Genomic DNA, 15,349 nt, shown 5'->3' with positions numbered 1-15,349 from the left:
TATGTATCTCCTTTCACAGCTTGGTAACAGGAAAAACGTATTTTAGCCTGGAATGTGAACATTAGGTACATTTCTCATTGTAAATTAGTAATTTGGCACCCACATGTTTATACATCACTCCCACGTGAGCTTAATATCATTCAATCAATCAGTTATATACTATTGCCCAAGCCCCATCAAACCAGAGTTACGGAAAAGACCAAATTCTGATGAGAACCTGGGCCACACTGAATTCACCACGGTAAAGACATTCTAAGAGGCTTCTTGGCAGCCAGTCAAATGGTGTTCCCAAGCAACACAGTGACCTCAAATGCACCTTCTACTTGAACTCCATCAGTGAAAGTCCTAATATGTCTACCAAATTTCAAATCCACTCTTCTTCTTGAATCCTCTTCCTATCTCAGTAAAACCACAGAGCATCCATAGTGATAAAAAAAAATGGAATTTGGAGTAAGGCAGACCTAGGTTCATTATCTTAACTCCACCATTAACTAGCTGTTTGACTTTGGACAATTACTTAAATATAAGACTCTATTTTCATACAAAACATGCTAAACACCTATGTCAACAGGCCTGTTGTAAGGATCATGAGATAATTCATTCAACAAATATGTGAGTTGCTAAATGTGACAGACACACTGTGCTAGATGATGGACACCAACAACTATCTACTACTCTGCCTGACAAATAGTAGGCATTCGGTGAATGTTATGTTACTACTATTGTATTTCATCAAATCTAGAATGCCACTAATAATAACATACACCATTATTTTATATGCTTCTAAGAACGGAAAAATATCTGCCAATTAAACTATAGCATAGCATTAATTATAAGACATACCCTGACATACCCTGATTTCAGATGTTAAAATGTGAAAAAAACCACATATTAAAATTGATTAAATAAGGTATTAATTCAAGCCTTCATTATCTTTGGCTATGCTGTTTGGTTTTCCTGTCTTTGGTCTTGCACTCTCCAAAGTATCCTCCAAGATCTAGATTACACACCTCACTTTAAACTAACCCCTCTCCCAATCTCTTATTTAAAATCCTTCATGCTTCACACCAGGAAAATGTTTAAACTTCTTAGAATGGTATTACAGGCCCTTCACCCTTTCATCCCTCCCAGCTCACCTTCTCAACTTCACCTTACCAGCTCTTCAACAGATCTAACTAAACCAGATTGCATTAACTATGTTTGGATACTTCCACTCATCTTTGCCTCTGTTCTCTATTGCTCTAACTGCCTAGACTTCCCCAGGTGCCCTTTCCCCTCTTCACTATGTGTTAAAATCATACTCAATCTCTAGTACCCAGTTCAAACACCACCTCTGTAGATCTTTCCAAGATAAATGTCTTTGCGCTCTAGGGCAAAATCAATTGGTCATTCCTCTATAACATAATCACCGTATATACTGTGATTAGGAGACCACCCAAATTAAGAACTCCTCTAAGGCAGGAACTAAGGCTTACCTATTATATTGCCTGACAGCAAAATACCAAGAATTCAGTGTCTGAAATATCTGTGTCATACCTGTGTCTGAATTCTGGTTCGACCACTCCCTAGCTACATGACCTTTGGCAATCTACTTAATCTCAGACTCAGTATCTTCTTATAACGGGGATAACAAAACCTACCTTAGAAGGTAAGGATTAAATGTAAAATGCCTGGCACACTAGAGCACTCAACAAACATGAGTTGTTGTTATTATCATCATTATTGTTTTACTATTTAAAAAAAAAAAAAAAAAGACGGGACACTCATGTATACTTAGCAAACTGGTTTCATTCATATTCTTTTCTTCTCTACCCATACATGCTCTGACTTTGGCTTGGCAATTTGGGTTACAGGTGGAGGATATACTCTTCATGTACAGGTAACACATGTAACCTGTGCTAACATTCAAATACAGGTATGTTACAGAGGAACAAGGTCAATCCATTTCTAAACCTTCCTAAGTCTTGCTTCCTGAGTCGTGCTAACATTCAAATACAGGTATGTTACAGAGGAACAAGGCCAATCCATTTCTAAACCTTCCTGAGTCTTGCTTTCATTGTTACCTGACCCCTCAAGCCTCCCCATTAATTCCTCGGTCCTATCTCCTCACTCAAGATAGGTTTCCACTTGTGACCATATGTAAATAGGGCAATGCCTAACTTTCTTGTTGTTGGGTAAATAATAACATCATTAATTTACCCAGTTTTTTAATTGGCATTCGCAAGAACTATTTCAGGTTAATGGGATCTAATGGATTAGATACAGATAAATGTATTAATGCAGAGTATCTGAGTAATCATTAGTAAGAACATTTAAATCCCTACTGACTCTTACAAAGAAACTTCATTCTTAAAATTTAAAAGCAATGTTTATATAGCAATGATAAGCCTTAGCAAGGTACAGCAGTAAGCAGAAGGCCAATATTCTTACATCAGGCTCTGCCATCAGCTAGTTGTGAGACTCTGACCAGGTATCTTGGCATCTCTGCTCTTAATTTATTCATTTGTAAAACAGAGAGGTTGAGAAGGTCTCTTTCAACTCTAAAAAGGATTAAAAATTAAATTTTCACTAGAAAATTGAAAAGAACCGGCCGGGCGCGGTGGCTCAAGCCTGTAATCCCAGCACTTTGGGAGGCCGAGATGGGCGGATCGCAAGGTCAGGAGATCGAGACCATCCTGGCTAACCTGGTGAAACCCCGTCTCTACTAAAAAAAAATACAAAACACTAGCCGGGCGAGGTGGCGGGCGCCTGTAGTCCCATCTACTTGGGAGGCTGAGGCAGGAGAATGGCGTGAACCCGGGAGGCGGAGCTTGCAGTGAGCTGAGATCCGGTCACTGCACTCCAGCCTGGGCGACAGAGCAACACTCCGTCTCAAAAAAAAAAAAAAAAAAAAAGAAAATTGAAAAGAACCAAAATCAGATATCCACTAAAAACACAAGCAACTCACTTAAGCCATTCAGACATACTTAAGAATACACATGCAAACTTCACCTCAATTTTAAAAATGAATATACAGACACAGTCTATAACTGAGATGAATACAAGTTATAAGAGAACTAATTTACCTCACAGCCACATAATTGTTCTCACCTGGTTTTCTAAATCTATACAAAAAGGTTAAGTGGGATTTATTAAGATAAGAAAAATATTAGCGAAAAATCAACAAAGCCATTTTCCATGAAAACCTAAACTGGACCAATCTGGAGAACAAGCTTTGAGTCTTATTTTCCCAGTCAAAACTAATATTAGTCAATTATTATTTAGTATTGTTGAGCTCTGCAGAAGAAATAATTCTAATAGGAAATTTATTGCTCTTACTATGTGCCAGGCATTGTTCTAAACACTTTTCATATTTTTAACTCATTTAATCCTCACAACAATCCCATAAGTACTAGTATTATCCCTGTTTTACAGATGAGGAAACTGAAGCACAAAAAGGTTAACTGACTTGCCTGAAGTCACTCAACTAGTCAGGTGGTGGAGGTGGAATATAAACGCAGGCAGACTGGCTTCAGAGTTTTTCCTCTGTATGTGTTATTAATACACTAGCATATTAAATAAAATAATGAGCAATAAAATGAATCAGGGTGATTGTGTTAACTCAGCTACGAACCAAACCATATAACCTGAATCATTTAACCTCTTTTCCCATTTGGGTAAAAAAGGAAGTTGAGCTAAATAATCTTTAAAGTTCCTTGCAAGTCTAACATTCCATGATTTATGATCCAGAAGCCAAACACTAAAACTGTGGCATAGCAAACAGCTGTCCACTTTTGTCTTCCTCTTTTTACCCTTATCACCTTATCTCCTTACCTTTTTCTTCTGATTCATCTTCCTAAGTTCCTTTATTTACCAGCTGGCTGTCCAGTAATAGTTACACTGATAACCTTGAGGGAAATATAATTTAACAGAGGTGAACACTATCTCACAGACCACACTCTACTATCTCCAAACTATGCAGACTAAGACCTGGGACTAAAAATAGACCAGCCATTACTTCACTGGGCTGTAGAAAGGTCAGTGGTGCCTGAGAACAGGTCAGACCAGACCTAAGTGTATGTATGTATAAGTGGATGGATTTATTCATTTTTCATAAAACAGTAGGATATAGGAACGAAGAGCATGGGCTCTTACAATCTCCACAGTTAGCTATCCACAATTACTATCAACATAATCAGTTACCTAATGGCTCCAAGATTCAGTCTCCCCCATCTAGAAACAGAGCCAATAACCTACGCTGTAAGAGGTGTTTTTACAGAGCTTACCACAGCGCCTGATACAGTAAGCACTCAAAAAATAACAGCTGCTGTTACTGCCACTACTACCATCATTGTTGTTATTTACAATTTCCATATAAAAGCAAAAGCTCCACAGTCTGATTTGATTTGATTTCAAATTCTGGTTCCATTTACTTACTAAGCATATAGCCTTAAGCAAATTACTGATCTCTCTAAGCCTGGGTTTCCTCATCAGTAAAATGGAGATAATATATTATCTATCTTACAAAACTGTTGTGAACATTGAGATAACATAGGTAAAACAGCTGACACCTGGTTCCTAACTGCTCAATAAATGTTAATTCCTTTCTCCTTAATGACAAGCTTACCACACTTCTGCTAATTCAATTTAAAGAAAGGAAAGTAGAATTATGAGATCCAGGGAAGCCAACTTTCTTTTCTCTATTGTCCTGGCTGTGGGGCAGATACCAGACACTCCTCAACCACGGGACTCCTTTATCCTCTTCCATGTTTGATAAGACTAGAGAACCTTTTTTTCAGGCTATCTTCAAACTTCTAATACAGCATATGTATCAATGTACACTGGAATCCTCAATAACTGGTAAGAGTTTCAAGTGGTCCTGAGACCAAAAAGTTTGAGAACCACTACTCTAAGGTACAAAAAAAGCCCACAAAGCACATGGATTACTCCATGAACTACATCTTTACCAAATTTAGCCTAAATAAGTAACTTACACAAAAATAACCTAAAAACTTCCCACTTTATGATTAAATTTCAGTCCTTCAATCTTCAAAAAAATCACTTGTTCACTAGTTATTTATGAACGGTCAATGATAGAACTGGATTTTAGGATTTATATCTGATTTCTAGTCCAAGGTCTTTCTAATACAGCAGGTCATCCTCAATTAATAAGAGATGACTATGTTTTCTTAATCAATATACTAAGCCTCTTGTTATAGAGATTATGAAAATGTTATGTTTACAGTTGATGAATTATATTTTCCTTTGACTCCCTAGCAAACAAACAATTTTTAAAGGGTTTTAGTTTTTTGTGTTTTTTTTTTTTCAGACAGTGTCTCACTCTGTCACCCACGTTGGAGAGCAGTGCTGCTATCTCAGCTCACTACAACCTCTGCCTCCCGGGTTCAAGCAAGTTTTGTGCCTCAGCCTCCCAAGTAGCAGGCACATGCCACTACACCCAGCTAATTTTTGTATTTTTAGTAGAAATGGGGTTTCACCATGTTGGCCAGGCTGGTCTCGAACTCCTGATCTCAGGCGATCTGCCAGCCTTGGCCTCCCAAAGTACTGGGATTACAGGTGTGAGCCACCATGCTCAGCCTAATTTTTAAAAGATTTTCTGATCAGTCCCTATACATACCACACTTGCTCGGTGATGGGAAGAAATAGATGACTAAATATCAGTCTGAGTAAACAACTAAGACTTTAAAGGCATATAACTTAAGTTACAAAAGTAATCCAAATTTATACAAAAGTATAAAGTAATACAAGACTTATTTGTATTACAAAAGTAATACAAATTTATACAAAAGTAATTTGTAACCATGTTACAAATTTATAACCATGTTTCAAGTCCTCAATCTTCAGTCTTCCCTTTCTATACCATTTTTCAATTTTAAAAATACTATGTTGACTGAAATACAAAACCAAACACACACATACACACAAATTTGGTGTGTGTGTGTTTTGGTTTTTTTCTGCTATTTTTAAGGTACTGAAAGCTAGCATTTAATGACAAATCAGCCTATAGCAAAGGAAGACTTCTATAAACTTGTGGAATGAACGAATGATTTGTAAGGTATTTGTTCATGAGCTTTCTCTGCAGGCTTCTTTTAGCATTTACTAGAAAAGGAAAGACCTGAAAAGGCAAATACACTGGGCAGGAACCCTGTTGAATTCTGACACTCTCTCATTCCCAAAGGCCACCTCAATACCAGGCAACCCACAAACCAGCTGTGGTTAATCTGTACAAGTTGGGCAAAGTTTCCAAACTTTTATTAGGTCAAATCCCTATTTTAAAAAAGCTTTATGTATCTCCAATATATGCATATTTATGTATTAATTATACCCATCTATACCTATGTACAAATGTAAAACAAAACTTCAAAATAGAAGTTTTAAAAAGATGACAAAAGGATGAAATAATTTCTACCTTTCATTTATGAATAGTACAAAAATATTTTTGATCTAAGAAATTATCAATAACAATGCCTTCAGAACAAAACTGAAAAGTTTCATTATTTTTTTAATCTTCATTAAAAAAACAAAAAAGTTTTTTTAAATAAATAAAATCTTCATATAACATTTCATAGTATTTCAAAAGTCTGGTTCAAAAGTTCAGGATTAATTTGATTTTGAAACTTAATTATAATGGCTATAAACTGAAAAAACAGACCTCACGAAGGCAGAATACTCATAATATAATATATATACTTCCAGTCAAGTTCATTGTGACTGACAGTAGATGTAAAACCTTACTTCAAAGAGTTAGCTTAGGCCAGGAGTGGTGGCTCATGCCTGTAATCTCAGCACTTTGGGAGGCTGAGGTGGGCGGATCATTTGAGAATAGGAGTTCGAGGCCAGCCTGGCCAACATGGTGAAGCTCCGTCTCTACTAAAAATACAAAAATTAGCTGGGTGTAGGGGTGCGCACCTATAATCCCAGCTACTTGGGAAGCTGAGGCACAAGAATGGCTTGAACCTGGGAAACGGAGGTTGCAGTGAGCTGAGATCAGGCCACTGCACTCCAGCCTGAGTGACAGAGCAAGACTCTGTCTCCGGAAAAAAAAAAAAAAAAAAAAAAAGCATTAATTTAACAATTTTTAAATTTTTGGCAAACTTCTTGTCAAGTTTACTAAAGTGTCATTGTTTTTATCTATAATTTGGCTGCCAAAAAGCTAGTACTAGAAGGAGAAACCTCAGCTCTGTTGTCATTTTCTTGTTGTTTACGGAATCTTTACAGGAGTCTTTTTAAGACATGTCCTTACTTTTCTTTTCTTTCTTTTTTTTTTTTTTTTTTTTTTTTTTGAGACAAAGTCTCACTCGGTTGCCAGGTTGGAATGCAGTGGCACAATCTCAGCTCACTGCAACCTCTGTCTCCCCAGTGCAAGTAATTCTCCTGCCTCAGCCTCCTGAGTAGCTGGGACTACAGGCATGCACCACCACACCCAGCTAATTTTTGTATTTTTAGTAGAGACGGGGTTTCACCATGTTGGCCAGAATGGTCTCGATTTCTTGACCTCAAGTGATCTGCCTGCCTTGGCCTCCCAAAGAGCTGGGATTACAGGCGTGAGCTACTGTGTCTGGCCCCCTTACTTTTCTAATACTGTCTTCTCTTACTCCATGGGAGTTTTGGGCACACTCCTTTGAGGCCTACAACTCAAACATACCTGAAATCCCTAACCAGCACACTCAAATCATTCTCTTAAATGCTTCCCAGATTAGGATTGAATTTGAAGCTAGGACTAAATTTCCATGGTCACCCCAGGTCAAATAAGATTCTCAGGTTCTTATGATCTGGGCCTTCACCCAAAAGCTGATCCAAAACCAACCTTCAGGATAAACGGACAAGTATAATCTTTTCAGGATACTCATGCTAACACACTTAAAGATGATAAAAAATAGTTATAGCTTCCTGTCTTTACAACATTCATTCCACTCAAGAAACATTTGTAAATGCCAACCAACTCATTGACGCAATCATTTACAAGTGTTATCTTAAATACACTACACTATACTTTCATTTACAAAAGTGTCTGAAAGAAAAAGTGTGGTTTGTGCCCCATCGGGTGGCCAAACTGGAAATTTCAAACAAGTTGCAGCAAGGCAAGTTAACTCTACCTAACCAACATAATACCTTTGGGAAACTGAAGCCTGTAACACAAGTGTTCCCATGGGAGAGTTCTATAAATGAAAATTGTAATAATGTTAACGGTAATGTCTCCTTATACTTGAATATAAGGGAAGTGTAGTTCACGCAGAACCTCTCCTTTCCAAAATCCTGCAATAAAAAATGAACTCATCGTCATCCCTTTTTAAGTTAAATATGAGAGTTTCACTGGGTTAACATCTTATTCACAGATCAAAATATCAAAAATTTTTGAAAGGATATTATTAATTTTAAAGGATGCTATTAATAGTCCTGTTAAGTTCTGTCCTCTTCATATATCAAACATAATTAAACCATTAAAAAACACAGAATTTTAGAGCTGGATGAGTCCTTAAATAATATGGGGTTGTGAGCTTAGAAATCAAGTCCAATTCTCTAACATTAAAGAAACTTAAGATGTGTCTTAGCTGAAAGAACAAATGATTTCATCAGGATCACACAGTGTGACCTGACTCTCAATGCTTACACATGCTCAAGAGACATACACATATTCCTAAACAAGTGGCTCAACCCCTCTGAACCTTAGTTTCCTTGCCTGGAAAAACAAGGTAGATAATCTTTAAATTCCCTTTAGCTCCAAAATCCTGTAATTTAGAAACCTTGTTATTTTATTACAAAACAAAGGGTACACTGAAAAGAATTATTCATGGATCCCGAGAAACCAAAGAAACACAAGGCCCTAGGGAAAGTCAGCAGCCTAAGGTACCAAATACATTTGCGTCTTCTGCTAATATTCTGCAAAATATTAACATGGTCATATTAGTCTATTTGGTTGAAACCAGGCTCAGTTAATTTTGATAAATCAATTGCAGAGCTTTAAAATATATAGTCACTAATTCTAAATTTTAAAAAAGCTCTTACAAAGATCTACCAGTGTTCTATTTTATATGCCAAGATTTATACTCAAACAGATTACTGGAAACAGGAATAGTCTCAGTTTGTTTGTGTTTATTCTTTGGAAAAACTACTTACAAATGGATCGAATAGATTTTCTTTATATGGCTTCTCCATGTTGGTCTATTATTTTATGCTTTATTATTCTGCCTATGAAGACTGAATCTATGAACACCACAACTTACTTTTCAATTAAAAAATATAATAATTTTCAGGATATTGATGGGTTATTACCATTAACAATTTTATCAATTCAAGGAATAAAAACCATTAAAAGTTAAATCAAAAACATGACCTAGAATGAACCTTGAAAAGCTCTGGCCCTATATACTTACTTTATGGAAGAACGAGCCCGGGAAAGGCAAAAAAGATTGTCCCCAGGTCTCACAGCTAACATATACAAACACTAGTATTTATTGTATTACCATATATACATATTATATATAATTAAATATGATTATAGATGTAAAACAAAATTTTCAGATTCTAATTCTCTGTTTATTTCAAGTAATATTTAATATAGCAAAATGACACCAAAGAAGCTGAACAGTTCATATTGATTCACAACACTAGAAAGCACCCTAGGCTAGAAACCAAGGGTAAAACACCAAAATTTCACCATCAGTGCTTGAAAAACAAACCCCAGCATCTGTTCTACTGATAGTGTTTTAAGAGCATCATCCTCATATGAGAAACTACAGTTTAATTCACTGTGAAAAGGTCCTTTTTCCTCTAGCAAATTTTTATGGATGTCCTTTTTCCCCAAAGTTTTAAACTGCTAAAATTCCTGAACTCTAAAGACTCTCGTTTACATCTGTCTATTACTTTTAAAGGAATAGCACCAACTCTTCGGAAACAACATACAAAACGGAGATTCCAACCCTATAAAATATTCGTTGATTTCAACTTACAAAGAAAAGTGCGCCTTATTTAATTTTGCCTACCAAACGATGAGTTTATCTAGGACAGAAGCCATATAGTAGGAACTCTGCAGAATCAAATTTCAATTATCCGGAATAAATGAATTTTTCAAAACATAATTTATAACTGGCCTGAGAAAGATAATGCAGACACAACATAATCTCAGGAACTCTGCCACTCTGTGACCAACCTACAGTAAACATTTAGGAACAGTATCCAAGTGACTATGTGAACGAGGAGCCCAAGAATCACTGCGGTTCCTCCAGCCACAAAAGTGACATTACAAATTAAGAGGGTTGCATTTTCAAACTAAATCGTATGCTTCTCCTTCCAGCTTCAGATATTGCAAATTAATACAATTCTATGAAATAGTTAAGTGTTGAAATACCTAAAACGAATCATGGCATACATCCAGCCACTATTACTTCAGCCCAAAGCATTCCATGCTATATAACAAATATAAGATGTGCTTCAGCATGCTCCTGTCCTGTGCCTCTATGAAGAACTGGCAGTGGTGCTGAAAATCACTACTAGAAAGATGAAAGACCAATACCCTTCTTTCAATAAAAACCATCACTTGGACTCTAGCCAAGGTTTTAAAACTGAATGTTATTAGAAACAATAAATCAACTCTGCGGGCTGAAATGGTAGTCCCTTATTTCATTCATTCTTACAAAGCATGGGCACAAAACACTGTAAGAAATTAAGTGACAATAAAGCATTAATAATTCCAGGCCTTTCACTTCCAGCAATAATCAAATACTCTAGGTTGCAAGTGAATTTATTTCACAATATTCAAGATTCTGTTTAACCTACCTGCATCTCTTTCTCTGTCTTCTTCAATTACTACAACGGCTATATGAATAAATACACTCACTGCTATTGCCCAAACATCCCATCACTAAGCTTATATAAAAATCAAATGGAGAACTAAAATAGTTTAATTCATAAAATCTAGCTAGGTTATGTGTGTTCATATTGATTTTATATTCTTTGTTCCTGCACACAAAATAGATGTGAATTCCTGGAGGTTACAGATAAGTCGGTCTTTCTCTATTCAGCTACTGAGAATTGCCAGCTACTGAGAATAACCTACAGCAATGCTTAAAGCCTCTTAGGTATCTTGTCTTCTGAACATATAAATGGGTTCATTATCTTTATTTTTCCCTGTATTAAGGCAAGATTCCTTATTATCTAACCTTCCAGGAGTGTTAGCACAGAAATTGGGAGGGAATGGGGAGCACGATTCCCGTAATACACAGGTAAGGTATATTGTTTACAATATACTAATTATTTCCCCAGCTAGCAAAAACTTAGCAGAAAATATAAAAATGTAAATAATTCTCTTCACTCCTTCCTCTTCCCTCCATTCCAAAACAAGAGGCAAAAACAAAGATTTTACTACTCTGTAGACTTCATGCAATCAGTAAAGAGTCTTATTATCAAAGCAGAATAGTTGATTACAACGCGTTTACAAAAACTATAACCACTGCCTATGTGATACACACTTAAGTCAAGTTTCAACCCCGTTACAAAGCCTTTGTCAACAGTGGGCAAGAGGGAAAAAGCCGAAGGGCTCTGTGGAATGAAGGAAATCACTGGAGGGGTTTCTCTTGGAGGAGAAGGATTCCTTGAGGTGGAAAGAAACAAGACCTAACCTTGGCGAGGGGGCGCTCGCCCAGGGTGAGGACGAGAGGTCAGGGCGAGTAGGGAGAAGGGGATTAGCGCGGAACCGGTGCGGCCCGGGGCTGCCCTCGCACCGTGACTCCCCCACCTGCAGCTCACCCTCCCACCGTTCCCCGGCCCCGGCCCGGGGAGCGCCTTTCCTCCCGGCCCTCCGCCTGCATATCCGTTACCCCGGCGGCAGCGGGGCTGCGGGGGAGGGGAAGGACAGCAGATCCGGGAGGCGGCCGGCCGCGGCGGGGATGCCGCAGTGGCTCCCCGCGGCAGCGGGTCAAAGTCTGCCCGGGCACAGGGAGGCAGCCGAAGCGGAAGGCGGCGGTGGACGTCAGGACTGGTGAGATGGTGGCCCCTCCGAGCCCTCCCACACCCCAGCCGCTGCCGGTACCTCATACTGGATGTATTGCTTCCTCCACTCGGGAGTGATGTGCGCGGAGAGGTGCTCGGCGAACTTCATCCTGCCGTTTCCCCCTCACTCCCACTCGGGTCCAGCAGCTACAGGCGGCGGCGGCGGCGGCGGCGGCAACAGCGACTCCGACTCCTCCCCACATGGGCCCCGGCGCGGCGCGGCGCTGCGCTTCTCTCCTCCTCCGCCGCCGCCGAGGTCTCTTCAGAGCCGCCCGCCCGCCATCTTCCTCCTCCTCTCCATAGCCCCGCCCCTCCCCGCCCTCTAGACGTCATCGCCATGGTAACCGCCTACACCGCCCTGACGAAGGGGGTGCTGTAAGGGGTGGGGCTTAGATACGTTTCTTAAGACTCCGCCCCTTGTGGGCCGTACGTGCTGGAGGCACCTCCCCGGACCTCTTCAGTCTGGCTCCTGTTGGCCTACAGCTGCTCTGTACCGCCAGTCTGGGAAGCAGCAGTGTTGTTATTGCAATTAATATTAATACTGTAGCAACAATAATCCACACAAGACGTTTATATTTACAAAGAACTGTGCAAATATTTTTCCATTTTGATATTTATTCGTCATAAAACCCTTAAGAAATGGATCAGCACTAATCCAAACTAAGAAGCTGAAACAGATAGTTCAGAACTAAATGTATTTAAAGGAACAGTATTTTACATACTCTAGGTGCTCAATAAATGCTCACTGAATTTAATTAAAGACATCGATGACAAAAAGTGTTTGCTATTTCTGAATTTCAATGTAGTTGTCTAGTCCCGGGGCTATCAGAAAGGCCAATAAAAACACCAAGTGCGGGTACCAACTGCGCTTGTAAAACTGAGCTTCCTGGGGTTGGGGGTGAGGGTTGGCAGGGAAACCAATGTTGAGAGGAAAGACAACCCCCTAGAAGTACAGCTCTAAGCCCACCCCAGTAAAACCAGAAACAGGCCCAGCATCCAGGCTGAGCTGTCCCTGGGGAACTTGGGCAGAGATCACTCACAGAGCTCTGTACTACATTAAATGTGGGAGTGACAGTCTTGGAAGTCCCGATTCAAGACAGAAATCCAGGTCCTGCCCTGGGTGGAAGAGACCTAATAATAATTTATTGAGCACTCACTGTTCCTGTACCAAGTACCATTCTAAACCTCTTACAGGTACTTTGTCCCTTAGTTCTAACAGTTTTTTTTTTTTTTTTAGTCTCGTTTTGTTGCCCAGGCTGGAGTGCAGTCACACCATCATGGCTCACTGCAGCCTTGACCTCACAAACTTAAGCAATCATCCCACCTCAGCCCCCTGAATAGCTGGGAATACAGGTGCATGCCACCATGCCCAACTAATTTTTTTGTTTAGTTTTGGGAGAGATGAGGTTCTTGCTATGTTGCCCGGCTGGTCTTGAGCTCCTGAGCTAAAACAGTCCTCCCACCCAGGCCTCCTAAAGTGCTGGAATTACAGGCATGAGCCACCTTGCTCAGCCTAACCCTCACAATTTCGATGAGACTTCAAGATTTACTAAGGAACTACTATGCCTGGAGCAGTATTCTGAGATACCATTCTCTGCTGTCTTTTTTTTTTCTCCGTGTACTTTCCCCCTTTCCCTTCCCCTTTATTCATGCCGATAGGGATTCTGCAATCACTTCCCAGGACAGGGATGACACAAGATGGAAAATAGGCATAGACTATGAGTCTTTCTGGCTTTTTCTGTATAAAAGCCTTAACCTCTGGTGAAAAGGTAATCAAGGTCAAAAAAATAAAGGAAGAAGAGTGAGGACTCCTCTCACCTCAGACCTCCCTCTGCTCACCATCAAGATTCCCCTCTGCTGGAGGTTAACCTTGCCAGGAGAAAGAAACAAGCAAAAAGGAATGTCTGTGCTACCAGGAAGAAGGCGAGACCACAGAAAGGAAATGGCTGTATGTTGCGCCTGGGAAAAGGGAACCAGGGACAGCTACAAAAGAGATTCCTGCCTTTAGCCAGTCATGGACTAGAATGGGAAATTCTTAGTGGCAACCCTGGTGGACCATGGCACACTGCTCCAGCAGCACCATACCTCCATGCCTTAATTGTGCACAAAATTCTGGAACCATGGCCCAACCCAAGAAAGTAAGGAAACCCTCAAAACTCACTCTAAAATTCTTGATTTTTCTCATGCCTGATCCAGAGCCCTGCCACCTAGGACATGACAATCTTAATTCATCCACAGAAGAAGATTTAATAATAAATTTCCTGCCAGGCGCAGTGACTCACACCTGTAATCCCAGCACTTTGAGAGGCTGAGGCAGGAGGATCACCTGAGGTCAGGAGTTCAAGACCAGCCTGCCCAACATGGTGAAACCCCATCTCTACTAAAAATACAAAAATTAGCCGGATATGGCGGTGCACACCTGTAGTCCCAGCTACTCAGGAGACTAAGGTGAGAGAATCACTTGAACCCGGGAGGTGGAGGTTGCAGTGAGCCAAGATTGCACCACTGCACTCCAGCCTGGGTGACAGAGCAAGACCCCATCTAAAAATAAATAAATAAATACATTTCCTTATTCCCAGCATTATTTTTGGATATTTTACTGATAGAACCATCAAATACTTAGTATTTATTGAACACCAACTCTCTGATTTACTCTGAATCAGAAGAGCCCCCTGACTTAGACTTTCTTTTGTGAATAGGCAAGCAACCCTTCATTTAACAAAACTTGATTGAGGCCTGTGATATTCCAATCATGTCACTTTAGGAATGAAGGACAGTTCAAAAATAAATTAGGACTGTTTTTTCCTTGGAGGAAATCATAATTCAGTCAAAAAGATGGGGCCAGGGGTGGTGGTTCACACCTGTAATCCCAGCACTTTGAGAGGCCGAGGTGGGTGGATCATTTGAGGTCAGGAGTTCAAGACCAGCCTGTCCAACATGGTGAAAACCCATCTCTACTAAAAAAAAAAAAAAAAAAATTAGCCAGGCCTGGTGGCACACACCTGTAATCCCAGCTACTCAAGAGGCTGAGGCACAAGAATTGCTTGAACTCAGGAGGCGGAGGTTGGAGTGAGCCGAGATTTCACCACTGTACTCCAGCCTGGGAGACAGAGCAAGACTCTCTCGCAAAAAAAAAAACCAACAACAACAACAAAAAAAGTTGGGCGGATAGACCAATAGCTCTTAGACTACAGTGTGATACATGCTATAATTGAGGTATGTGTAAAGAAAGAAACATCCAAGGATCAAAGAAGCTGATTTTGAAATCCAGTCTTAGTCAATCATCTGGCAGGGAAAAAGACACCCCAAAGATCACCCCAAAGGCAAAAGGCAAAAAGTCAGAATTGTTAAAGAATGACAA

General features: G+C 39.7%; 1 protein-coding gene across 2 annotated transcripts in view; it reads right to left on the bottom strand.

Moving 5' to 3' along the window:
* The window catches only part of LOC105484522 (xenotropic and polytropic retrovirus receptor 1), a 260,929-nt gene extending 248,639 nt beyond the window's left edge, over window positions 1-12,290 (bottom strand). The window contains exon 1 of one of the 2 annotated variants that reach the window (XM_011746237.3): window positions 12,029-12,290. In XM_011746237.3, the coding sequence (XP_011744539.1) occupies window positions 12,029-12,097 (69 nt within the window). In that variant the 5' untranslated portion in view covers window positions 12,098-12,290. The remainder of the gene's footprint in view (window positions 1-12,028) is intronic. The other variant, XM_011746236.2, reaches the window with a different exon arrangement.
* Window positions 12,291-15,349: the final 3,059 nt, after the last annotated feature.

This window comes from Macaca nemestrina, chromosome 1, assembly GCF_043159975.1.
Source record: "Macaca nemestrina isolate mMacNem1 chromosome 1, mMacNem.hap1, whole genome shotgun sequence".
Taxonomy (NCBI): domain Eukaryota; kingdom Metazoa; phylum Chordata; class Mammalia; order Primates; family Cercopithecidae; genus Macaca; species Macaca nemestrina.
The sequence above is the reverse complement of the archived record's forward strand: the minus strand, read 5'-3'. Positions and strand labels throughout refer to the sequence as shown.